Here is a 26497-nt window from a genome sequence, read left to right as displayed (position 1 = left end):
TAACCTTTTAGCTGTTGGATTGTGGGGAGATGCAGGGTGGGAGTTCCTGGGGGAGAGTCCAGGCTACGGCAGAGCTTCCAGATGTCTTACAGCATCAGCTCTTTACCTCTAAAAGCTCTGCTAGTTTAAAAAGTCTTCAACATGTTAAGCAGTCAAGGAAGCAGAAACCAAACTTTGACCTCAGGTCTTTGCTCCTCTACTGCTTGTATTCATGCCACTAAAAAAACAAAACAAAACAAAACAAAACAACAAAGATTTTTGGCTTATATACACCATGGAGACCTGGTACTGCTTTTCTCATTTCTGTGCTTCTGAAGTTGTGGGATGTGCTAAGAGCAAAGCATAGGCTCTACTTTCAGTAGCTTTCTAATAATGCATAATAGATGTGACTTGGTTTCAAAGATCAACCTTTTAATTTTATTGATGGTGGAAAGAAGTCTTGTCTATGACCTCTCTTACGTGGGTTAAATGCCTTCCTAACTATTCAGAGAGTAGCTCTAAGATGTATCATTTTATCTGTCTGGAACCAGGCTGTTGTTGCTGTTGTCGTTTTCAGTAAGCTCTAAGCCCAGCATGGGGCTTGAACTCATGACCCCGAGATCAAGAGTCACATGCTCTACCGACTTAGACAGCCAGGTGCTCCAGGAACCAGGTATTTTATGTTCATACCTTTAACACCATAGCACAGTGCTTTGACAAAAAGCAGGTACTCAATAAATGCTTACTGAAATAATTAATGAAGAATAAGGTATTATACTCTAAGTTCATTTTTATATTTTGGAGGATAAAGCCCAAGGGAAGGGAATGAGGACAGGAGAAAGAGGGAAATGAGATCTATTTTTATTGCTCATATTATTCTAGAACATACTTAAGCCACCTATACATCATTAAATGGGATCTAGAGATGGCAGCTTGAGAAAATCTACTCATAAGCAAGCATACATGTACATACTCATTAAAAACTCTCTGAAAGCTATTAGAATAACTGAGCATTAAAAAAATGTAACAATTCCAAAAATAGTGCAAATAATTAAAAATATTAAGCCAAACTCTAAAATGAGAAGAAAATAGTTTCCTCTAACAATTTTAAAATGTTCCAAATTTTCACTAAAAAGAAAAAAAAAAAGGCTGTGGAGATTCAGCTATATAATTGCTTATAATTTCCTGATTCTCATTTCTTTAACAAAACTTACTTTTCTAAAATCCATAACTAAAAACGTAAAATAATAAAATCTATAACAATAGGCTAATATAACACTGTATGTTAACTGGACTTAAAATAAAAATTAAAAAAATCCATAATCATAATTAAAGAATTCAGTGAAAAATTTGACTATAACTTGCTAAATATATTCTTTTTAATGCTAATGACTTGTAGCTCATACTCTATTTTACCTTTCTTAAACATTACTTTATTGAGCTACACTTTACAGATCATTAAATTCACCCTTTTAAAGTATACAGTTCAGGGGTTTTCAGTACAGCTGACCCCTGAACTATGTGGGGGATAGAGGAGGTGATGCCTCATGAAGTTGAAAATCTATGTGTAACACCTGACTCCCCAAAAACTTTATTAATAGCCTATCTGACTGAAACCCTTACTGGTAGTCAACTAACACATATTTTGTATGTCATACATACTATACACTATATCCTTACAATACAATAAGCTAGAGAAAAGAAAATGTTAGCAAGAAAATCATAAGAGAAAATACCTGTATGATACAGTCTGTAAAAAATCCACATATGAGTCAACCAGCACAGGTCAAATCTGTGTTGGTTGAGGCTCAACTATATATTCAAGAAGTTGTGCAACCATCACTATATAATTCCTGAACTTTTTTATCATCCCCCAAAGAAACCTCTACACCCATTAGCTGTTACTCCCCAGTTCCCCTTCCTCCTAGACCCTCATAACCAGATTTCCCATCTTTACAGATTTACCTATTCTGGACATACATGGTAAATGCTATCGTGTAATATGTGGTCTTTTGTGTCTGGCTCATTTAGCACGTTTCTGAGGTTCATTCATATTGAAGCATGTATCGGTACTTCGTTCTTTTTATAGTTGAGTAGTATTCCATTATATGGATATATCACATTTTGTTTATCAATTTATCTGATAAACATCTGATGTGTTCCCACTTTTTGGCTATTATGAATTATGCTGGTATAAACATTCATGTACAAGTTTTTGTGTACATATGTTTTTAGTTATCTTGGGTATATATCTAGGAGTGGTATTGCTGAGTCATCTGGAAACTCTATGTTTAACTTTTTGAGAAACTGCCAAACTGTTCTATTTTCCTTTTTGCTATTTTTTAGAGAAGTAATACATATTCACTATAGAAAACTTAGGAAAAGCAGATAAACAAGATAATAATTGTACTCCCAATAGCCAGAGAGAAACACTACTCACATATACTCTGAATTTTTTTCTGTACCATAAATACTTAATCTAAAAACCCAAAATGCGATCCATTTTGGTATGATCCCCAAAATGGGATCATACTGTTTTATAATCTCCTTTTTAAATCTTTCACTTAGCAATTCCAGAATTCTGAAAAGGTTGATTCTGTCAGACTTGCCTGATGGCTGCTTCAGTGGTGGGACTGATTCTTGGAGCTCCTTACTCTACCATTTTCCATGTCACTTGATAGTAGGTGACTGCTATCCACTTGGGGCTTCCTGGGTACCTGAGTTTGCTTGGTGGGTACCCAGACAGACACACTAAGATTGGGATGAGCAGTGATAGGACTCCCCGGGGGGAAGGAGGAAATAGATCAGTTGGTTTGTGATGAGTCTAATGAGGCCTAGTGAGACCTAAAGTTACACAGCCGGTTTCAGAACTAGAAACAAAACCTAATTCCGACTCAAAAATCCAGGTTTTTTCCCCCCCACTATATTATGTTGCAACTGTTCTACAAGATGTGACTTTCAAATCTGGAAGTGACATGAATGATCCCACTGATGATGAGGACTGATTAGGCTTAGCCGATGGGCTACATGGTCTTCCTCCTTCACTTTTCTTGTGCTTCCCTTTAGGAACTGCATGCTTGGCCAGAAATGACCTTTCCACAGAGGTAAGAGCTACACAAACTCTCATATGATTTCTACACTAACTGACTTATTTCTTCAGGTCCAAGGTTATTTTATATTTTCTATCAAAGGGGCTTTCGTGAATACGACCAATGTTAATTTATAATATGGAATTAAGTATAGACTCAATTTAAATGCTTAAGTTTTTGAGAAAAATTTCTGAACTTGTTCTCATGTTGACGTAATCTCCCATCATATTTTATTCTACTGAGAAAGCTTTGACATTTTAAAAAGTTATTTAAAAAATTTTCTAAAAATGTAATCAATTCACAAAAGCCTCAAGGGAAGAACAGACAAAATTAGCCCAGTACCATATGGTAAAACAACTGTAGACGCCAAGAACAGCCTAGAAACAATTTCTGTACTTCAGAACCTAAGGCTTTTGTCAGCTCCGTATGATAAAAGAAAGCCCTGCTTCCTATGTACCAACAATAAATTTAGGGCATATGAACAAGAAAGCACTTTGGCCTGCATTGTGGGACATGGAGGTAATGGATGTTCTCTGTGGAGTTCATATTCCTAAATAAATGTTTGTTTGGGATATCAGCTGGCTTCCGAGAGATTTTCTAAGGCAGAAATACTGAAATAATCCATGAGAAATTACCACTGCAACTACTGCTGAGCTAAGGGAAAAAAGATGAGTTAATCCGTACCATTTAGTAGCAGATGTGGCTTTCTTACCCTGGCACTCAAGAGTTGGCAGTCTCAGCTCAGCAAAGACAATCCCACCTGTCTCAAAGCTTTCTGATAAAGTATACTAGGGTGTCTGCGTGGTTCAGTTGGTTAAGCATCGGACTCTTGGTTTCCGGCTCAGGTCTTGATCTCGTGGGTTATGAGATTGAGCCTCACATCAGGCTCTGCACTCAGAGGGGAGTCTGCTTAAAGATTCTCTCCCTCTGCCTCCACCCTGACTTGAGCGCAAGCTCTCTCTCTCCCTCTCTCTTAAATAAATAAATAAATCTTTCTTTTTTTAAAAGCATACAGATACCTGTAATTTACTTCAAAATTCATAAAAAAATGATGGGTGGGTAAAGAGATGGACAGATGGATAGACAGGTGATAAAACAAAACAGCAAATGTTCATGACATAATCAAAGTGGTGGGTATGTAAGTGTTAACTGTAAGAGTCTTTCCTTTCTGGTATATCTGAAAATTTTCCTAATAAAATGTTAAAGGGAAAAAAAAACACCATGGAAAAGAATCACATTTCAATAGGGCACACAAATAAGATAAGCTTAAGGAAAGTAGTTTTTAAAAGGATTTAATAACTACTCCAGACTCAGATCGGTGTGGGCATCACCTCAATGTAAATGAGGCTTGGAGCAGACGAATGAGTTCTCTCTAGGAAACAGCCTCTGTGAGACCATCAATAAGTGTAATTATATACCTAGGCTTACGGAGAAAACAGACCTTTAACTAAGGCAAAGCATAAACATTAAAAAACAACAACACTAACGTGCATTAAGGCTAAGAGATCAGCCTGCCCCAATGCAAATATAAACAGCTGCAGTAAGGGGAAAGGGGGAAGGGGAAGTGGAGGCAAAGGAGCTCTAAGTGGATTTAGACTAAAGCATATTTACTCATGGAAAACAATCATGAATCATCTTGAAAGCAGTCAGTCACAGGACTGGCAGAAGAAAGGGTGTGTGTAATACAGCCAAGGTCTGGTGCAAACAGGAGCAGAGATGTGTTTCCTCACATTCTTCCACAATGACTGTAAAGTCTAGCCTGGAAGTACCTCTATTCCTCAGAACAAAAGATAATTTCAGGCTCATTCTCAGGGCTCATGACATGCATGCCAAAGCAGAGAAAAAACACATGTGCTGCAGACACAACCTGATATCACATCAGCACCAAACCTCTGTCATAAAACACACTTATTTTTTTTCTTAAGAAATGTTTAAACCAGGGCAGGAGTTGATTTGTCTACTGAGTTTCTAGAAGGTTCACTCTCCCGTTTACAGGAATCAAATCTCTTTAGGTCTGTTGTTTATTCCTGCTGCTCTGGAGAGGACTACAGTAGACAGCTATTTCTATACCAGGAAATGAGTTTCTGAAGAATGTAAAGCAATTTGAAGCAGGTCTTAAAAGACAATCTAAAGATAACAGTCTGAGAAATGTTCATTCCAGAAAACTTCAGTTTAAAAAAAGAAAAAAAAAAGGTTAAATAAAGTGGAATCACTTTTGGGGTCAATAAGGAAACACAGCAGAGTAGGAAAACTATGGACTCAGAGCCAGGATCCCTTAGTTTGTATCCTGTCTCTGTTACTTACTGATGGTGTGGCCTCAGGATAATTACTTAGGTTCAGGATATCTCAGTCTTCCTCATTTTAAAAATAGGGATAACAAAGACACCTGAGGATTAGATGAGTTAAAAGATGTGATGGGCCTAGGACAGTGTCTAGTGGTTACCTGTGTTAGCGGCTAGCACCAGCGACATCATCAAGCCAAAAAGACATTCAGAGAAACTGTAATCACCTCCCTCCCACATACACTTATTTAAAACAAAACTTAGCAAAAAGGATATTGAGAACATAATGACTCTCTTTAAGCTCTCGTCCCTCTGAGGCTTCTGACTTATCTCCCTTCTTTTCCCTACCCAACATTTTGAAAGAGCCCAGTTTGCTCTCTTCACTTCCGCAGCAATCATGCACTCTAGCCTGGCCTCCTCCTGTATTATTCAACAGCATATCTGCTCAAACTATTTGCTTAAAGTCACCACAAACTTTCTAATTGTTAAGTGTGATGATTTCTTTTTCCAGTCTTCATGCTCCCCCCGCCCCAAGTCTTTATGCTTCTTAACCACTCCTCAGTATTTAACACTTTTAACTAACCCCCAATTTTGGAAATACATTCCCTTCTTGGGCTTCACATGGTAACACTTTCTTCTAGTTCTTTTTTTGTCCTCTCCTCCTGATGTGTCTTTAATGATTCCTCCTCTTCTGCCCATTCCTAAGATACTGCCAATTCTTGGTTCTATATTTCATTTTTTTCTTCTTCATGATCTCCCTGGATAATCTCAAAGGAATAGACTAATAGCTTTCCCAGCTATCTAAGTGGTGATGGTTTGTATTTCTATTCCTCATTATCAAACTCCTATATAGCATCTCCAACAACTCAAGAGTTATCTGCTTGGATTTCCAATAAAAACCTCAACCTTGTTTAAAAGTAAAGTTACTGACTCACTCACCTTAATCTAACTCTTTCTCTTTCATTTATTATCTCAGTTAATGAAATATCACCAATCTGCCTGGTATTTCCAGACAGAAACTGACACTCATCAGGATTTCTTTTTCCTTAATATTTATATCTAATTTGTCACAAGTCCTATTAGTAATTCTTGAGAAAAGGGGTGCCTGAGTGGCTCAACTGGTTGAGTGTCTGACTTTTTGTTGGAGCTCAGGTCATGATCTCAGAGTCGTGAGATGGAGCCCCACATCAGACTCCATGCTCAGCAGGGAGTCTGCCTGAGATTCTCTCCCTCGCCGTCTGTCCCTCCCCCTGCTCATGCTCTCTCTCTCTAAAATAAATTAGTAAATCTTTAAAAAAATTATTCGTGAGGACTATCTCTCAGATATAATTCCTTTTTTCTTCCCTACTCCACTGCTACTAGTGGTATAAACTTGGGGGAGCTACTGATCACTCTAAGTCTCCATTTTGTCTTCTGTAAACTAGGGTACTAGGAGTATCTACTGCCTTAGGCTGAGAAAATGTATGTTAAAGTTCTTAGCCCAGACCCTTAATCCTCAATGAATGGCAGCCATATAGTTTAGGTTCTCTCAACATCTCTTGCTTTTACTATGTACTTAAATAGGTTATTGTTCCTTTTGTATACAGCTACCAAATCAATCTATCTATCCATCCATCTATCCATCATGATCATGTCAACCTCTACATTCTACTCTCACATGTCATCAAATCGCCCTACCACAGTCATCTAACCTATTAAGTTATTAACTTCATTAACTTACTAACTACCACAGTTCTTCTCATAGGGTAGGTATATTAAATAACATTTAATAAATGAATTCATGAATGGAAATAGTTAATATGGATTTTTCTTCCCCAGCTGCAGGGAAATATAGTACTATACATTTCACTTTGGTAGAGCAGGAGAGCTCATGGAAGACAGTTAAAGGATGCAAATTCAGGTCTTTGAAAAATCATTGCTCTGTACTGTAACAATAAAAAGAAATGAATTCATTTGTTTGGCACCTTTCAGGGATACAGTCCTGTATAGAGGCAACTGTCAAAAACAAGTAGGCCATTAAAAACAAGATAGAAAAAATGTTATTTTCCAAGCTCTGTGCATATCACAAGCAAGGCCTGGATGTTACCTAAGTACCAACAGTCAAAGAATACTATTGCTATAGGAAGACAGGGGAAGGGAGAAAATGGTGTCTTAGAGCTAGTGTCCACGGACGACAGAATAAATATTTCTAAAAAAAAATTCTTGTTTTCTTTTAGAAAAGTTACTGAAAAGGCTGGATCCACATGAATCCATTTAGTAACTGAGGTCTTGCTAATCCTACATGTGAGATTTATTCTTGTGCAACAAATGACCATATTTAATTTTTATCATTATATGTACAATATGTAGTTTAGTTCACAGAGAACCCAAGTCTAATTCTATTTTTGTCCAAGATGGAGTAACAAGGACTCTATTTACCCTCCTAAGAGATTTCCCAAACAAACAAACAAACCTCTAGACAAAGTATATAAAACAATGGTTTTTAAGACATTAGACATAAGCAATGAAAAATAATGATCCTTGAGAGATGGAAAACAACAGGCATATCCTATGCCCACTTACTGCCTTCAGAGAATTTTCAGGCCATAATGTAGGAGAGAAAACCCAGTCAGATTCTGGCAGACTCCCTGAGTTGAGGAGACGGAACTGAGAATCCAGGGAGACTAAGGCAGCAACTGTTCAAAGGACAGAGGACTGAGAAGATGAACACTGAACAGAAATAAATCTGTAGATCTGTGGAAAGTAGAGTACTGGTTGGCACATGTATGTAAAAAAGCTGCCTGAGACCAGGAGATGACCTATCCAAGACGATTAGAAGGAGGAGGGCCTGAATAGTGCCTACTACCAGCAGCCAGGATAGAAAAACCTCACATATGACTCAGCTCAGGTCATGATCTCAGGGTCCTGGGACAGAGCCCCATGTCAGGCTCCCTGCTCTGTGGGGAGCCTGCTTCTCCCTCTCCCTCTGCCTGCTGCTCCCCCTGCTTGTGTTCCTTCTCTCTTTGTCAAATAAATTAAAAAATCTTTAAAAAATAACAGCTATAAAATTTCTTAAATTTGATGGAAACTATAAAATCACAGATCCAAGGAGCTCAATGAGTCCCAAGTACAAGAAATATGAAGAAAACCAAACCAAGGCACATCATAATCAAACTGTTCAAAACCAGAGATAAATAGAAAATCTTAAAAGCAGCCACAGATAAAAAAGGATAATGAAGTACAGAGGAACAAAGATAAAGATGACAGCAGATTTCTTGTCAGAAACAATGGAACTGAAAAGACTGTGGACCTACAGCTTTATATTAACGGAAAGAAAAAAACCTGTCAATCTAAAATTATAAACCCAGTGAACATTTAAATTTATCTTTCAAAAGTAATGGTGAAATAAAGACTTTTTTAGACATTTAAGAACTGAAAAAATTAATTACCAGCAGATCCACAATACAAAAAAATGCAAAAAAATGCAAAAAAAAAAACCAACCTGCAGGCAGAAGAAAAATGTAGAAATATGGATTAACATAAAGAAATGAAGAACACCAGAAATGAGAATTACATAGGTTAATATGTAAGATTTTTGTTGACTTTACAACAAATGGTGTTGGAACAACTGGATAAGTGTATCCAAAAAAACCCCCCAACAAAACCCCAAAAAACTACTTTCATACATATCCTGTACCATACATAAAAATTAAAATCGATCATAGACCTAAATGTAAAATCTGAAACTGTAAAACTTCTGGAAAAATATATAGAAGATATTTGTGACCTTCGGTTAGTCAAAAAAATCTTAGACACAACACCAAAAGAATGATCCAACAAGGCACAAATTCATAAACTGGATTTCTAAAAACTTTGGTTCTTCAAAAGATACTGTTAAGGGAGTGAAAATGCAAGCCATAATACGGGAAAAAATATTTGCAAAGCATGTATCTGATAAAGAACTTGTATCCAAACTATATGACAAACTCTCAGAACTCAGTAACAAGAAACAAGCCAATAAAAACTGAACAAAACATATGTACAGATGCTTCTTCACCAAAGAAAATATTCTACAGCAAATCAGCATACAAGATCATCAGATAAGCACAATGTTGTACAGATATCTAGAACTTCTTCATCTTGTATGACTGAAACTTCACCCATTGAACAGCAACTCACTTTCCCTTCCCTCCAGGGCCTAGCATACACCATTCTACTCTGTGCTTGGAGGAGTGTGACTACTTCAGATACGGTCTGTGAGTGAAATCCTGTGGTATTTGTCCTTCTATGACTGGTTTATTTAATTTATTAGCACAATTATCATCAAACTTAATCCATCTTTTATCATATAACAGAATTTCCTTTTTTTTCCCCAAGATTTTATTTATTTATTTGACAGGCAGAGACCACAAGCAGGCAGAGAGGCAGGCAGAGAGAGGAAGGGAAGCAGGCTCCCTGCTGAGCAGAGAGCCCAATGCGGAACTCGATCCCAGGACCCTGGGATCATGACCTGAGCCGAAGGCAGAGGCTTTAACCCACTGAGCCACCCAGGCGCCCCAGAATTTCCTTCTTTTTTAATGGCTGAATAACATTCTGTTGTATGGACACGGCGCATTTTCTTTATCCATTCATCCATCAACGGATATTTAGGTTCCTCCCACCTCTTCACTACTGTGAATAATGCTGCAATGAAAAAAAGGAGGGGAATATCTCTTCGAGATCTCAATTTCAATTCTTTTGGATATATACCCCAGAAGTGGGATTGCTGGATCATATGGTAGTTTTATTTTTAATTTTTTGAGGAACCACCATGCTGTTTTCCACAGTGGCTGCACCATTTTGCATTCCTAACAACAGTGCACAAGGATTTCAATTTCTCTATGTCCTTGTTATTTTCTTTGTGTATGTGTGTGTTTTCTAATAGCCATTCTTACAGCTGTGAGGTCATTGTGGTTTTCATTTGCATATCCCTGATAATTAGTGATGTTGAGCATCTTTTCAAATACCTGTTGGCCATCTCTATGTTTGCTTTGGAGAAGTGTTTACTCAAGTCCTTTGCCCATTTTTATTTATTTTACCTTATTTTTAAGTAGGCTCTATGTTGGGCATGGAGCTCAATGCAGGGCTTGAATTCATGATCCTGAGATCAAGATCTGAGCTGAGATCAAGAATCAAATGCTTAACTGACTGAGCCACCCAGGCACTTTGCCTGTTTTTAAAATTGGGTTATTAAGTTTTTTTGCTATTGAGTTATAGGATTTCCTTATATATTTTGGTTATTGACCCCTTATCAATTATATGGTTTGCAAATACTTTCTCTTAGTCCACAGGCTACCTTTTTACTCTCTTTTTAAGTACTTTAAAATATAAATGCAAAAGTAATTTCTTTCCATTGTAATTCCTTTACTTATGAGTTCTAGATGTTTCACATTACAATTTAACTTCTCCCCCCTTATCTTTAATTTAATATATGTTTATTCATCTATTTCTTCTTTCTTAATTATTCTACTTGTCTTCCTTGTTATGGTTCAGTAACTCAGTTAAAAACAACTGAGCTGGGGCACCTGGGTGGCTCAGTCAGTTTAGCATCTCACTCTTGGTTTTGGCTCAGGACACGATCTCAGGGGTTGTGGTATAGAGTCCCATGTCACGCTTCTTGCTCAGTGTGGAGTCAAGCTTGTCCCTCTCCCTCTGGTCCTCCCCCCGCTTGCACTCTCTCTTTAAAATACATAAATAAAATCTTAGAAGAAAAATAAAAAAGATAAAAACAACTGAGTTGCTATCAGTGACTCCATGTGGAAAAGGGTCTTACTCAACTAGCATGGAAGTGATTTAAGACTTTGTTTTTGAATGAATGAATAAAATTCATTAAGCATGGTCTAGGCAGGTTTCTCGAACATTATCTGTATATCTGCTCCTTTAGTTCCTGTCTACCACAGGTTCTATTTCATGGTCCATCTGGCAGTATCCATTTTAAAGAATATTATTTAGCTTAAGTATCAACAACGTTGATTTTTAAAGGTATTAACAAACCATAACCTGTCTTCTCCAAAACCACTTTTTTATTTTTCTGATTTCTGGACCAGAGAAGGATGATAGCAATGATAACTATAAGACAGAGAAATGACATTATCTGAGCTGCATTTTAGAAGGACTAATCTGGCAAGCCAGGCATTAGCTTGATTCAAACTTGGAAAGACCAGAGGAGGGAGACAAACTAATTAGCAGTATTGAGAAGGGAGAACATGGGAGAAACTGGGAGAGTAGAATCCTCAGGGTGTCCTAAGTGACTGGATATGGGAGATAAAGAAGACAGTGATTCAGAGCTGACTTCAAGAGTTAAAACTGAGGTCACAGAAAAATTGGCGCACTATTAATAGAAATAGGGAAGTAGGAGCTAGTTCGGGCTAAATAATCACAGCAGTGCCCTGTTTGATCAGAGTTGCCAAAAGGACAGTCATCAGCAGTTAGTGTTGATATGCAGCTCTCTTTCCCATACCTAATGCCCCAGAGTCCTGAGTATCTATAATTAGCCACTGTATTGGTACATTATTACATTCCTCATTGCTTTTTATATTATACTGTCTATAACTGTCTATAACATTGTATAATATGGTGGTTAAGAACATAGCCTCTGGAGTTGGCCAGATATGAAGTGAATCCTGGCACTGCCAATGACTAGATATGTAACCTTAAGCAAGTTATTTAACCTCTTCAAATCCCAGTTTCCTAATTAGCACTGCTTAGATCAAAGAGCTGTGAGGATTAAAAACGAACACATTTAAAGCTCTTAGCACTGTGACTACAAAGAATAAGAACTCCAATAAAAGCAAGCTATCATTTTTATATCTGCCTAAAAGTGTCCCAAACTCAGCATTTGTCTTAGTGTTTTAAAAAGTCTACTGTATTCTATTAATGTAGGGGTAACAAAGGGAAGAGGCTTAGTTTACTCTGAAAAATTATACTTTGAGTCCTCAAGTAACTGTATATTAAATTTCAGCTTTCTGACATTAGTCTTATAGGAAAACATTTGTTGAGAAAAATTTGGAGTCATTGCTGAGTGGAATTTTCAGGAAGGGATTTTCCCTTTGGAAAATAGTAAGGGAAATAAGGAAAGCCAAACTCTCTCAAATGTTGTCAATTTTTATGTTTCCTCATGTTAAATATCTCAAAATGTAGGGAAAATATAAAAACAGTAAAGCTTCTAAAATGTGAAACGTTTGATAAAATAATTATATAACTATGTCAACAGTTTTATGCTACTAAATTGTTGGCCTTGAATGTGAGGTATGAGACATATTTTTACTGGAACATCAAAACTGGTTAATTACTTGAAATTTAAGATTAAACTTTTTTTTTTTAACGTAGGCTCCATGAGCCCAACACCTCTGGGATCAAGATCTGAGCCAAAATGAAGAGTTAGACACTCAAATGACTGAGCCCCTAAGATGAGACGTTCAATCCAGACACCCCTAAGATTAAACATTTTTAAGTGAACTTTCAGTGATGAAACAGCTACAGTTTTACAAAGGAAATTTTCCATTTTTATATTTTATTATACTTGTGGAGTAATTCCATTAAAAAACTTTTAAAAAATTTCATTTGAGAGACAGAGTGAGTGAGCAAGAGAGACAGCGTGAACAGGGGGAAGGGTGGAATCAGAGGGACAAGCAGACTCCCCGCTGAGCAGGGAGCCCGACATGGGGCTTAATCCCAGGACCCTGAGATCATGACCTGTGATCATGACCTGAGCCGAAGGCAGACACTTAGCCAACTGAGCCACTCAGGCACCCCAACATAAAAGAACTTCTATATACAAGAGTGGAAAGATTAAATCATTTTACAGAATCAAAAAATGTTTTGCAAAGGGTTACCTAAGTAAATTTACTGGCAATATGATTACTTAATAAGATTTAGTCACTTTTGGAGAAAATAATGATAGATTAACTGGGAAGCCGATTCTTTAAATCTCATTTAGATCAAAAATCAAAATGTCCTAATGGTTACTTATTTTTCCTTTATTGCACTTAAGGCATTTAAAAGTATTTTCAGTGATTTATTCTTGCAGAATTAGATATCATGATTAGAATCTCTTTCATGTTACTCCATGGGTTTTCTTTAAGTAGTGTGTTATTTAATGCAAGGGGTCAATATGTGCCTGTTAGAAGACCCTGTGATTTTTATAGATGTGTTTTATAGTCTCTTCTCTTTCTCAAAGGTTATTTCTCCCTTGTGGGTCATGCAGGGGAACTCTGTTGTATATTAGCTACTGTTTGGATTCTTAAACTTTAGGATAAAATTTAGTAAACAAGGCTGGGTTACATAAAAACCAGATCAGTCTGAGCTCCTTTAACAAGTAATGATCTGCTTTAAAAAATCATATCCAGACTACTACAAAAAGCATAAACTAGTTTCTAGCAGACATTCAAAGATAACCAGTTTGAACACTGCATTTTCAGATTTTAAGGTACTTTCCAAAAGAGCTGACTGGGGTGTGCAAGGATCAACTTCATATAATTAAAGATTATAATTTATTTATCTATACAGATTATATGTATACATATATATCTATAATATATTACTATCTATTTATCTATAGGCAGTATGTACATGCAATCTTACTTCTGAATTTTAAAAGAAACCTAATCTTGTAAAAATAGAATAGTGAACAGTGAGACAGAAGACAATGATGGAAATATTCTCCTGTAACTGTAAGAGCCAGCCAGGTCATGATCAAGATGACTAAGAACCTCAGGGGTGTGTGACTCAGTGGGCTAATGCAAGAGAATTAGCTTCATGACATGCATCTTAGTCATCTTCATAATGAATTCATTGTTTTGGAAAAGGGACTCACAAATATTGTGATGCACTGATTTTATTTGATGAAAATTCAACATTTTGCTTTGACAAAGCGACATTAACCATGGCAAGGTCAGTTTCATATAAATGCTGCCAGTGAGTCAGATTATCATTTGCACATATGCCCTCCCACCTAGTATCTACTAAGGTAGCTGTGAACTAAAGCCAATGCCTGTGAGTGGTCATTGAGTAATGGGATTTAGTAAAAGTCCTAGGGAAACCAACATATATTGGGAAATAAATTTTAATTAGGTTTATAATCTCTTCAACCAGAACAGTGTTAGAATATTATAATTAATAATTTATTGTTATTTACCCCAAGTAGCTACTCTGGGAAATCAGTATGCTATGATTTGTTTTGTGTATTTTAATTCCCCCTTGTTCCCTTTACGTCTTCCATCATAAGATTTATTACATTTATCCATAAAAACCAACAACCTCTGCCTTCCTTTGGCTAGACAGCAAACTTGGTTTCTGTCTTTCTCTGTGGAAGAAGAGAGTCCATTAAGATGGTCAGAAAGAATGAGAGTTTTCAGGTAGGTTATTCCTAGCCTAACTTCACATTAACACAATGGTGATTAAACTTTTAAAAATGGACTCCAAAATAATGTTTAAAACTTAAATTAAAAACTTCAATAATGTTTCAAATTAATATCTATCAAAGACTTTAGGCTTTGAGATTAGAAAAGGCATTCATGGTTGGCTAGCCAGCTATCTACTCTGCACTCCTAGTACACAATCTTCTGTAACTGTTTTACCATGAGAGCTCAGGCTCTTGGATGGCTGACAGCTAGGAATCTACTAACTTGCTGCAATGGGATCTTGGACAGTGCACTTATGTGACCTTCTCCCCATTGTTGGGCTGGGTCTCTGGAAACATCAATTTTGGTAGAACAGTTGTTCAAAACAGCTGCCTTGAGAAGTTAAAAAAAAAAAAAAAAGAGAGAGACTTTTTACTAATGAAGCAAATGCGGATTTTTAAAAAAATTCTTTCTATTGCTTTTCTTTATTCTGTATTTTATCTGTGCTCTTTTTTTTTTTCCCCCTTGCAAATGCTAGTGTTACTACCCTACTTAAGATCCAAATTCTAGCTTAGATGTTACCCAGCAACTTCTGCTTCAGTGGTTAAAACACTACCATTATGATCAAACAACCGTAGTTACTATTAAGGCAACTATTAAGTGAACTATGCCTGCAGTCTTTTTTTTTTTAATTAATTCAAATAAACATTTATTGCACAGGTACTCTGGCAACTGTTTAAGTGTTGGATTTCAGGCAGAATGGTCAGCACTCAATGACAGAGCCATTTTGCATCAACTCTTATCTGTAAGGTTTCAGTCACTGTATTTAAATAACACAACTAAAGAACACAATTAAAGGCTGGCTCTTTTAACACAAAGTTAGCATAATAAATGCTAGTGATAAAAGGATTAAAGAATCATACAGATAGCTTAGAATTCCAGAATGAAAGTATCTAACCTAAGTGAACTCAGGACAAATATTCAAAAAGTACTTCTACCCAGAGCTCGAAGAAGAGTACAGCCTATCAGCTACAAGAGTCCTGCTAGTGTGGAAATATAAAAAGATGTGAAAACCTTAGATAGACAAAGACAGATACCACATGATTTCACTTATATACAGAATCTAAAAAACAAATGAACAAAACAGACTCTTAAATACAGAGAACAAACTGGTGGCTGCCAGAGGGGAGGTGGGTAGGGTACAAACTTCCAGTCATAAAATAAGTCACAGAGATGAGAAGTACAGCTCTATCCTTGTACTGTTAAACAATGTGTATGAATGACTTTTTTTTTTTTTTAAGATTTTATTTATTTATTTGACGGACAGAGATCACAAGTAGGCAGAGAGGCAAGCAGAGAGAGAGGGGGAGGCAGGCTCCCTGCTGAGCAGAGAGCCCCATGCAGGGCTCGATCCCAGGACCCTGGGATCATGACCTGAGCCGAAGGCAGAGGCTTTAATCCACTGAGCCACCCAGGCTCCCCTATGAATGACTTTTAACCAATTCTAAAACTATACTTTTTCCTATTTCTGTAAATAGACTTTATGGTCCTTAAAGATGTAAAGGCACTTACCTCCAATTGCTAAACCAATGGTTCTTGAAGTGTGATCTGGAGGCCCCAGAGAGTTTTTAAAGACACTTTCAGGGGGTCCACAAAATCATAATTATTTAATACTCAGAGGTTACTTGTCTTTTTCCGTGTTCATCCTCTCACAAATGTATGGCAGAATTTTCCAGAGCTTATGTGATATTAACAAATAATGGGTCTACTATTGTCTTTGAAAAACGAACAGATACTTGAACACTTTCTCAGTTTTAACTTCTAATATGGCAAATATCAATAAATATAACTCACATAAACACAAGCTTTTAACGTCCTCAGTAATTTTTTTAAGTGTATAAAAGGGTGCTGATACCAAAAAGTTCAAGAACCACCGCTCTAAATAGAATAATGCAAGAATGTCTGTATGAAGTGCCCAAAAAGTGTTTGCTACCTACCTGTTTAGACTTATCCTCAAAAGATATTATTTCAGATAATCTCCATGCTGGGAATCAGTCAAGTAAATTCAGTAGCCAACGGATACACTACAGTATATCTGACCATTAACTACCTTCTCTGAAGATCCAGGGTCATTTAAAACCCATCACTTATGATAATTGTGATAGAAAAACTATTTCACTATTTCATAGGACTTGTCTGAGTAATATTTTAAAGTATAGAAAGATCTATCTCTAGTGTAGAAAGATTTATCTTAGATACCACAAAAGGTTTCAATCACATTATTATTTTTCTGGGGTAAAGTTGTCTTACTTCAATCACAGCCAGAAGAAAAATATGTAAGACCAAAATATGACTGAAATTTGTATGTCTCTTTAAATAAAACAGAAACCATGATGTGACATGTTTTCTAAAATTATGCCAGGAAAACAATATAATACTGTTTCTACGATGAAGTACAATGTTTGGGTATAACAAGTACAAATTATAAAGGCTTGCCAAGCAGGTCTATAGAAACATAACGGAAGTCAATCCAAGTCTGCTTTCCTTTCTTGTTAATGTGTTTTAAGTCATATCAGGAGACAAAGAGTTCATCTGTAAATAGTAATTAAGATAACATGTTGCTTTTTAAGGGAAGATTAGTATGCTAATTTAGAAGGCAAAATATTTCTTAGTAAACACCCAGTCTCTTATGGATTAAAGTACTCAACGGAATGGCATGTTCTAACTCTTTGGATTGCTGAACAAAAAGCTCTTCAAAGAACAACTTTAAGAAACTAAAACACTCCTATTACAGCACCTTTATCAATGAAAAACTGCATCTTCAAGTAGTAGTGTAAACAGTAAATTGAGACACTATCTGCAAGAATATAAAATTCGTTTTGTTAGGAATGCATTATTCAGGCAGAGAGCTCTCTAAAGATTTAGGCATGCTTTGAAAATCTTCGGATGCGCTTTGGTTTTACTGAACGCTGAGGCTGAAGCTCAGGGCTATAGCAAAGCTTTTTGTTGTTTTCTGGATATAAGCGCTATCTGTGTCTAAATATCATGCTCACTAGAATGCATCTGTCAAAGATCTTACTAAGTCTTTACCTACCAGAGCAGATAGACACCATCAAGTATTAAGAGAACCCAACCCTTTGAGAAGGGTTCTCAAAAATATACAGCTGCAATCTGTCAACAGATGTTATTTTCTACTTTCAGGCATACCTTGTTTTCTTGTTTCACATGCAGATAATTCCTTTTTTTTTTTTTTTTAAACAATTTGAAGGTCTGTTGCAACCCTGCATTGAGCACGTCTACTAGTGCCATTTTCCAAGAGTATTTGCTTACTCTTTGTCTCTGTGTCCCATTTTGGGAATGTGTGCACTATTTCAAACTTTTTCATCATTATTATATTTGTTATGGTGATCTGTGATCAGTGATTATGACTCACTGAAAGCTCAGATGATGTTGCCATTTTTTAAGTAATAAAGTATTTCAAAGATTTAAAAAAAATTTTTTTTTATTTGAGAGAGACTGAGAGCATGAGCAGAAGAAGGGGCAGAGGGAGAGAGAGAAGCAGACTCCTACCGAGGACAGAGTCCAACGTGGGGCTCGATCCCTGGGATTATGACCTGAGCCGAAGGCAGATGCTTAACTAACTGAGCCACCCAGGGGCCCCTAAGTAATAAAGTATTTTAAAATTAAGGTATGCACATTGTTTTTTCTAGACAATACTTTTATATACTTAATAAACTACAATATAGTGTAAAGATAACTTTTATAGGTAAAAATCCATTTGACTTGCTCTATTGTGATATTACTTTAAAACTGCGGTGGTTTGAAACCAAACTCGCAAGATCTCTGAAGTATGCCTGTCGTATGAAATCCATCATTCAATGACTAGCAGAGCACAAAACAGGATAAACAGTGTATGTCTTCCAGCCATGAAATACAAGGTGATGTCAATGCAGCAGATTTTCAGCCAAATCTGAAGGTCTATACAGATCAATAGCTGTATCCAATCTTTTTTTTTTATTTGAATTCCAGTTAATGTACAGTGTACAATTTAGTGATTCAACACTTACACGTAATACCTAGTGCTCATCAAGACAAGTGCACTCTTTAATCCTCATCCCCAATTTAACCCATCCTGCCCCTCCCCTCTGGTGACCATCAGTTTGTTCTCTACAGCTAAGAATCTGTTTCTTGGTTTGCCTCTCTCTTTTTTTCCCCTATGATCATTCCTTTTGTTTCTTAAATTCCACATATGAGTGAAATCAGGTGTCCAAACTTCTTTATTATGGCTATGCATACTGGTTTTAGCACAAATCACTTATTCAGTCTTTTGATTAGATTTATTCAGGCTTTGGATATAACCAATCAATCAGCACTAAGTAGTACTAAATAGAATTCCACTTCCGAGGCTGGAAATACACAACTGTATACACTAAGCAACTAGCACGTGGCTTAGCTGAAGAAATGGTGAGGAGAATGAACAGGACTGGGAACTAAAACTGACAGGCGTCAACTCACTATAGTTGATGGGAGGTTTGGTAACTGCAGCAATACACCCAATTATTTTATGCTCCTAGTTGCCCAGTCATCACTGATAAACTATCAGCACCATGACTTCCAGAATGGACAGGAGGCATGAATGTAACCCTTCCTGTGTGAGTTACGCATGTTGGCCTATATGGATTAGCACTGGACAAGTGGTGAGGAGGAGAGCAGAGGAAAGATGAAAATAATCTAGGAGATATAATTTTTAAAAAGGGACTTGGGATATTAGAACTCTAGATGATGACATATTAGAGAAAGCAGACCACTCTCTGTTAAGGTGATCAGAAATGGTCTGGTTCATTTTGAACAAGCCAGAAGCACAAGCAGTGATACCACTAACACGTTTCTCAGCTAGACTGTCTTTGGAAAGGATCAACAAAATGAAAAGTTTTTGAAAAGACTGGGTTCCTGATTGTAGAAATGAGCAGTATGCATAAAAAATGTAAAGAAACTGTTGCCTGAGTGGGAAAAGAGTAAGTGGTTTAAATGTTGCCAGGGGAGAATTAGAAGCACTGTATAAAACTCCAAGTTAATAAACTTATTGTATGTCACTGGAAATGGCCACTAGGATGAAAACAAAATGAATTCTCCAAGAAACATGTGACCATTAGCACCAAGCTCACCAGGGGCACTAGGGCTGAAGTGAATCAACACCCACTTCTGAAATCTAGGTTGTTTCCTCCATCACCACCTTTACTCTTATTTCCTTGGAGAATTTCAAGGGTCAATGTTTCCAACTGTTCAAAATTACAATGTCTATGATGAGTATAATGTATTGGTGTTTATCTTTCTCTTCTATGGTGACATGCTCATTTCTTAAGCGAGGCTTCAGTAACAGTGGAAATAGGAAACAAGCTTTTTGCCTACTGCCCATGTCCACTTTTGCCTGGGCATCACCAGGCAAAGCCCTTCTGCAGTTCTAACCTCTTAAATCCTGTTGTGTGCGAGCACCGCCCATGCTCTGTCTCGGCATTCGAAGAGAAGTTCTCAAAGGCGTATGTCTCTGCTCATCCAGGTAAGCAAGGTCCTCCAAGTGGGCAGAGCTTGTGGCTGACAAGACAGAAAAGTTTAGTCAGAATATATAAGTTCAGAACACTTTCAGTTAGTCTCTATCTCCCGAACTTGGGAATCAGAGCTTATTCCAGCACATACATTTACCAAGAGTTTGCAGAACTCATGGTCTTCATCAGTGTCCCGAACATGTGCGGGGGGAAATGTCAAGAGTTGTCTTCAGCTCCTTCATCGCTATCAACTGCCTGACGTTATGAAGAGTACTAGCAACAGGCTGGCAAACACACTTGTACCTGACAACAAAAATTACTAGTTTTTGCTTCTTTGGGGTCACAACTACCACTTGTAGAAAAAGGCATAAACATCATCAGTGGAGAACCATGTTCCAAATTATATTGAGCTGTAAGAAAAACATGAAGCTCTGTTTCTGACATTTTCCCTTCATGCTAAAGAATGAAATATGAAAACATTCTGAAAACAATTTTCATGTGTGTGTATCTTTTGGAAAGATGGGCACTAGGACAACAGATAGAGAACTGCTAAAGAGCCTTTAGGGAACTGCTAATGTCCATGAATTCCAAGAAACACTTAGTTGCCCTCCAAACATAGTCAGGTAATAAAGGCCCCCCATTGCATGTATAAACCCTTTAACCCAGCCACAGGAGAGAAAGGGAAAATGCATGGGTATTGGCACGGCTATATATTGAGAGCTGTTGGGAACATTCACAATGAACCAAAAAGTGAGGAAATTAAGGATCAGCACTAAAGACAAAACAGTTTTTAACAATAACACGCCCAAACTTCTGTCAGAATACAATTATTTAGAGCTTATAAATTATTAATTAAACTGTTGGTTCAGTTTGTTGCTAATTATGTACGATTCTGTGCCGGGGGTTATTCAGTTCTTCAATGGCAATTATTTACCAAGAGTTTACTGTGTGCCAGGCCCTGTTCTTGAGGCCCTCCCTGGCATGGCTGCCAGTTTACCTCTGGTAACTGTTTTGAGTGGGTGAGAGGAAGCAAAATGAGATCACTCTTGGCTACAGAGCTCTAATGAAGTACTGTCCATATCCCTAGTTGAGGTAAGACACAAACAACAATCTAAGGTGGATTATGACTAAGTGGCACAAAGAAAGTCACAAAGTGCTCTCTGAGCTGAAAAGGGGGTCGGGGAAGACAGAGAAAAACAGAATAGGGGTAGAGAAAAACAGAAAAGAACAAGAGAGAACATGTTCAAGAGATATATATTCCCTTCGTCCTTCAACTACTGCAATAACCTCAGTTACTTGGGTCTGCTAGAAACCTAGACAAAAGGAATTCTCCAAATTTAGAGATATAGTTTCTATGGGGAAATAAAAGTCTCTGAAAGCTCATCTTGGGAAGTAAACCAAGAAAAGGAAGTCAAATGTCACATTACACATCAGTGGGAGAGAGTCTCAGAGGAGTAGGAGATAATCTTGATCTCCGCATTCTGAAATTAAAACGATGCAGAAGAGATTACTATTTAATCTTTTATTTAAAAACACTGGAGATATGACTCTTACATCATTCCCACTGGGAGAGTAACAGAGGAATAAGAGATGATCTTGATCTTTGCATTCGGAAACTAAAACTATCCAGAAAAAATAACTACAGAAGTTTTCATATAAAAACACTGTGGACAATGACTTACACTATTCCCACTGGTACTCTAATGTGGTTCCGTGAATTAGTTCTTTCTTATGTTTATTAGTCTTTCCTGCTTTAATCTAAGTCTGTTTTCCTTTGTATGGTTCTTTGCCTGTCTGTGTGTAGCTACCAAAAAAAAAAAAAAGGAGGAGGAGGAGGAGGAGAAGAAGGAGGAGGAGGAGGAGGAGGAGAGGAAGAAGAAAGGGAGAGGGGAAAAAAAAAGAGCCCTCAGAATTTCCATTCCCACAGAACCCTTGCAGGAACAGAGAAATATTACCATCAGCTGAGCAGGGCCTCTTACACAGAGATCAGAGTTTCAGCTTTGTAGGGCCTTTCCTCCAAGTTTCTATGGGTTAATAACCGCAGCCTCTTCTTATGCCCGCAGGCTCAGAGATGCTAGCTGTTTCCTGCAGTTGCTAAGTCCATGATACCTCAGTGTTTCCTTTTTACCTTTTCAGTTCATTTAAACATAGTCAACCATTTTTTACATATCGAATTTTCTGGTAAAATACGATTTTTGTATCCTGGCTAGCCCCTGACCCATACACCACAGAATGTAGTGGAGCAGCAATCTTTTCATATATGTGATGTTGGTAATAAAGCCATACCACAGAATGAGGATGTGGAAGGAATCTTAACAGTCACCTAGTCCAGAGGTCAGCACACTAAGGCCTGTAGGTGAAATCTGGCCTGCTGTCCATTTTTGTAAATAAAGTTTTACTGAAACACAGCCTTGCCTGTTCCTTAAGTATTCATTTACAACAGAGTTGCGAGAGAGGTCATATTGGCCTGCAAAGCCTAAAATACCTACTAGCTGGCCTTTTAATAGAACATCTGTTGATCCCAAACCAGTCAAATAGCTTCATTTTACAGATTAGTACTGTAGAGTGACTTGTCTACAGTGAATCACTCCTTTACGGTAGAGCCAGGCCTCAAAACCAGCTATCTGGTCATCATCAGTCCAGTGAGTGCTCTCTGCATTGTGCCCCTTTCCCCCATCTTTAAAGCTTAAACAGATTTAAATTCTTCCTTAAAAGGCTTATTTTTTTTAATCCCTTCTTCATCTTTGTCACTTCCCCTCAACTCCTAGTTTTTTATGGCTTCAAAGAGCAGTAATCAAACTTGGGCAACAGAGACCTTAGAATGCAAGTGAAAGTGCTGGTGTAGCCCGGACTAATAATCTTCACCCTTCAAATATTTTTCCCACAGTAAGAAATAAGAGAACAAACAAAAGCCCCCAAATTTGTTATTTTTTTTTAATATGAAAAATACAGATAAGGTACTTTCTAAAGCTGATAAACTAAGAGTAATATGAAAAGAGTATTAATGACAACAAGAATCTTTTACTCACATCAAAATAAAACTCAAATGGAAACTTTAACCACTGGATGAGTGCTTAGTTTCGGGTTACCATTATGGCAATATTAATGGCACATTATGTAATTTTAAAGCAACATTCTCTTGCTAAAATGTCAATGCACTAAAATGGTTTGATACGTTTTAATAAAAAGAGAATGTGTATTTCTTTAACAGTAGGTGGAATGATACAGCAACAACGTGGAGTGGAGCAAAAAGCTGTGTTAAGGAAAAAATGGCCCTTTCTCCTAAATTATTTTTCTGTATTATATTCATCTATAAATCTTTTAGAGATTAAACTCAGTGAGATCTGTACTTTGAGTAGAGATCTGAATAACAGACAATTCATTTTAATTTCTCTTTACTGAAAAGACCTTCTGGCAGGTACTACCAGCTCCAGCCTCAGTTTCACAGCGTCAGTTTCCTATTCCAAAAGAGCTGCTGGCAGCATTTGTTAAATCTAAACATTTAGTGTGAACTTAACAAGCTTTGCTAAACGAACCTTTACCATCTTAATTCCTTGGAAAATGGACATCAGTTGTTTTATTGCTTTACTTTGCAAAACCAAGAAATGTAGTAAAGCTATTTTGGAATGAGCACGTCTCAATTTCAGTCAGATGACATTAGGAGAAAAAGGCAAATACCGTAATTATCGAGCTGAATGAACGGTTCATTCCTCTACAAATCCAGATACTCATAGGCAAACAGTGAACTAAGGAAAAACAGTGATCTTCGGTGTCAAGTGCAAGAGCTCTGAAGCCTGATTCAGGACACAGACAGACCTCAAATCAGCTGATGGGGAACTACTGTTTTAATCCGGATTGCAAATAAATTATGTTTAGTGCTACTTAAGTCTACTCAAACATTTGTTCTTTTTCTTATTTTAGCAACCAGTATCTTCTTTTTGTTGATCTCTGAATCTATCACAGCTTTATCAAATAATCCAAAATTTTTTTTTCACTGCTCGTATCCCTTATTAAATCACTATTCTCCTTAGTCTTACTTTGCTTCTCACTGCCTCATCATTTTCAAAATTCTTGCCCATAATTTAAAGGAATATGAGACAAATATTGGAAAGATGAGCCAGGAGACCTGAAATTCTGTTAGCTGTGGCCCTTTGTTCCACTAGTTGTATAGGTGTACTCTCCCTCATGATCACTTGAATGTTTTCCATTTGTAAGCCACTTTCTGAGAAGTCTGTTGTAGTTTGTTAAACATCTCACTCTGTCAAATTTACTCAAGTTATATTTTCTCTGCTTCCCTGACTGATCCTCCAGTCAAAATTAATTGCTTCTCCCCTTTAGCAACCACATACATATATTAATTAAATCTGTGTTATTCAGCTACTTGTCTACATTGCTGTCTTCCCTTGTTATAGTAGGTTCTGGAAGGCAAGAAAGCGATGTCTGATTCATCTTTGATAACCCTGTCCCCTCAGAGTAAATCAAAGTACTCTGCACCTTATGCTTAATACAGAACTAAATACCTAGATTTAGAGATATGTCTGGCTCTAGCTTCATCCTCTTCATTGCTCTGTTTAATGCTTACCAGACATCACTATGATAATATGCTCGGCTCCAATGATGTTTATATAAACTTCTTTCAAGTACCGCTGAAGTACTTGTCTTGAAGTCCCTCTTCTACTTTTTTCTATAGCAGATATCACTTTCTTTCATACTATATAAATTACCTATTACCTTTATTTTATTTTCTCTGGCTAGAATATAAGCTTCGTGGGGGGTGGGAAGGGATTTCTGTTTTGTTAACTGATGTTTCTCAAGTGTTTTGAACACTGCCTGCCATATATACAGTACATGTTCAGTAAACACTTGTCTAATAACTGAATAATTGTATTTGACATACACTCTGTGTTCTGGCTACATTTAAATGATCAATGAATGACAAATTAGGTTTTTCTTACGGGGTTGTTTTGAAAGCTAAGGATGAAGGAGGTGGCTATAGCAACAATGTCTTGAATATCTTCATCACATACAAACACCAATGGCAGATCTACAGGGACATACATGTTTCCACCTCACGGTGGTACTCTCACTGTGAAACTGTCCTAGCATGTTTTATCTGAGAGAGTTCCATCAAGTTAAATTAATACTATAATATTTAATGAACATTTTCCAGATACATGCATAGGAGATAATTAGGTAACTTGGATTGAACAAAAGAAAGAAGAAAAACAAATATACAATTTAAAAAAATTATGTGAAAAGAAAATGCTTTAAAAAGTAAACTTTTATGTAAAATCTCTCTAATAAAATCTATGTCATTAAAAATCCTTGTTTTCAGAGAAGGAAGAGGGAAGAGGAAAAAGGGAGCATCTATATATTTTTTGAGATCTCATAGGATTGAACAGCTGATTCATTTATAGAACATTTAACTGACATACTTTTTGAAGTCAAAATAACTTAACAAATAAGTGGGCAGAAAAAAATCCAGCAGACAGCATTTGGTACAAAACATTCCAGAGGCAACTCTATATTGAGTATGAAACCAGCCTGAATTGTTTCTTCTTATATCAGTTGTCACTAGTACAAACAGATTTTAGTACAAACGACTGTCATTCTGGCTGACCTGAGCAGGGAGCTTGGAATGACATTATGTTTGCTACAGTCTGGGCAAGAAGCCACTCTGCTGTCCTTATACCCTTGATGCATAAAATCAACATTCTGACTGCTGAAAAGCCCATATTTTCTTCTTCATAAGATCCTCATTACAGCTTCTGATTGGATTCACCTAAATCCCCCAAGATTCCCATTTTGCATTTACCTGATTCTTAAGATCTTTTTCTTAGGAAAATGTGCAGCTCCAAAGATTAGCAAGTAGATGCTGAGAGTTTGTATTCTCACTGACTTCCACTGCTTATATGTTTCCTTGACAGACTCCTCATTTTCACACAAAGCAATGAGGACAGCTGCTGTAAGTGACTATTCCTGCCGTCCACATCCCTCCAATTCCCAGCCAATCTCATTTTAAGAGATCACAGACATCCTACTCTCCGATAATTTCTGCCATGCAACCGCAAGTCCACAAATTGTCTAATTCCTTTCAGCACAACAGGCTTAAAAAATAAACATGCAGTAGTGATTTACATTTTGAAAACAACAAAAGACAGTAGTTTCAATTTTCTGTATCTTAGAGTTTTAATTTAAAGGTAATCTATACATCTGAATTTATATTCAGAAAACCGAGGTACTCT

At 37.0% G+C, this 26497-nt stretch overlaps 1 protein-coding gene across 1 annotated transcript in view; it reads right to left on the bottom strand.

Annotated features, from left to right (window-relative positions):
• The window catches only part of TANC2 (tetratricopeptide repeat, ankyrin repeat and coiled-coil containing 2), a 372574-nt gene that overhangs the window by 97760 nt on the left and 248317 nt on the right, over positions 1 to 26497 (bottom strand). The window contains exon 9 of the mRNA XM_080825462.1: positions 20176 to 20301. Coding sequence (XP_080681588.1) covers positions 20176 to 20301 — 126 coding nt within the window. The remainder of the gene's footprint in view (positions 1 to 20175; positions 20302 to 26497) is intronic.

This window comes from Martes martes (assembly GCF_963455335.1).
Source record: "Martes martes genome assembly, chromosome: 16".
Lineage (NCBI taxonomy): Eukaryota > Metazoa > Chordata > Mammalia > Carnivora > Mustelidae > Martes > Martes martes.
The sequence above is the reverse complement of the archived record's forward strand: the minus strand, read 5'-3'. Positions and strand labels throughout refer to the sequence as shown.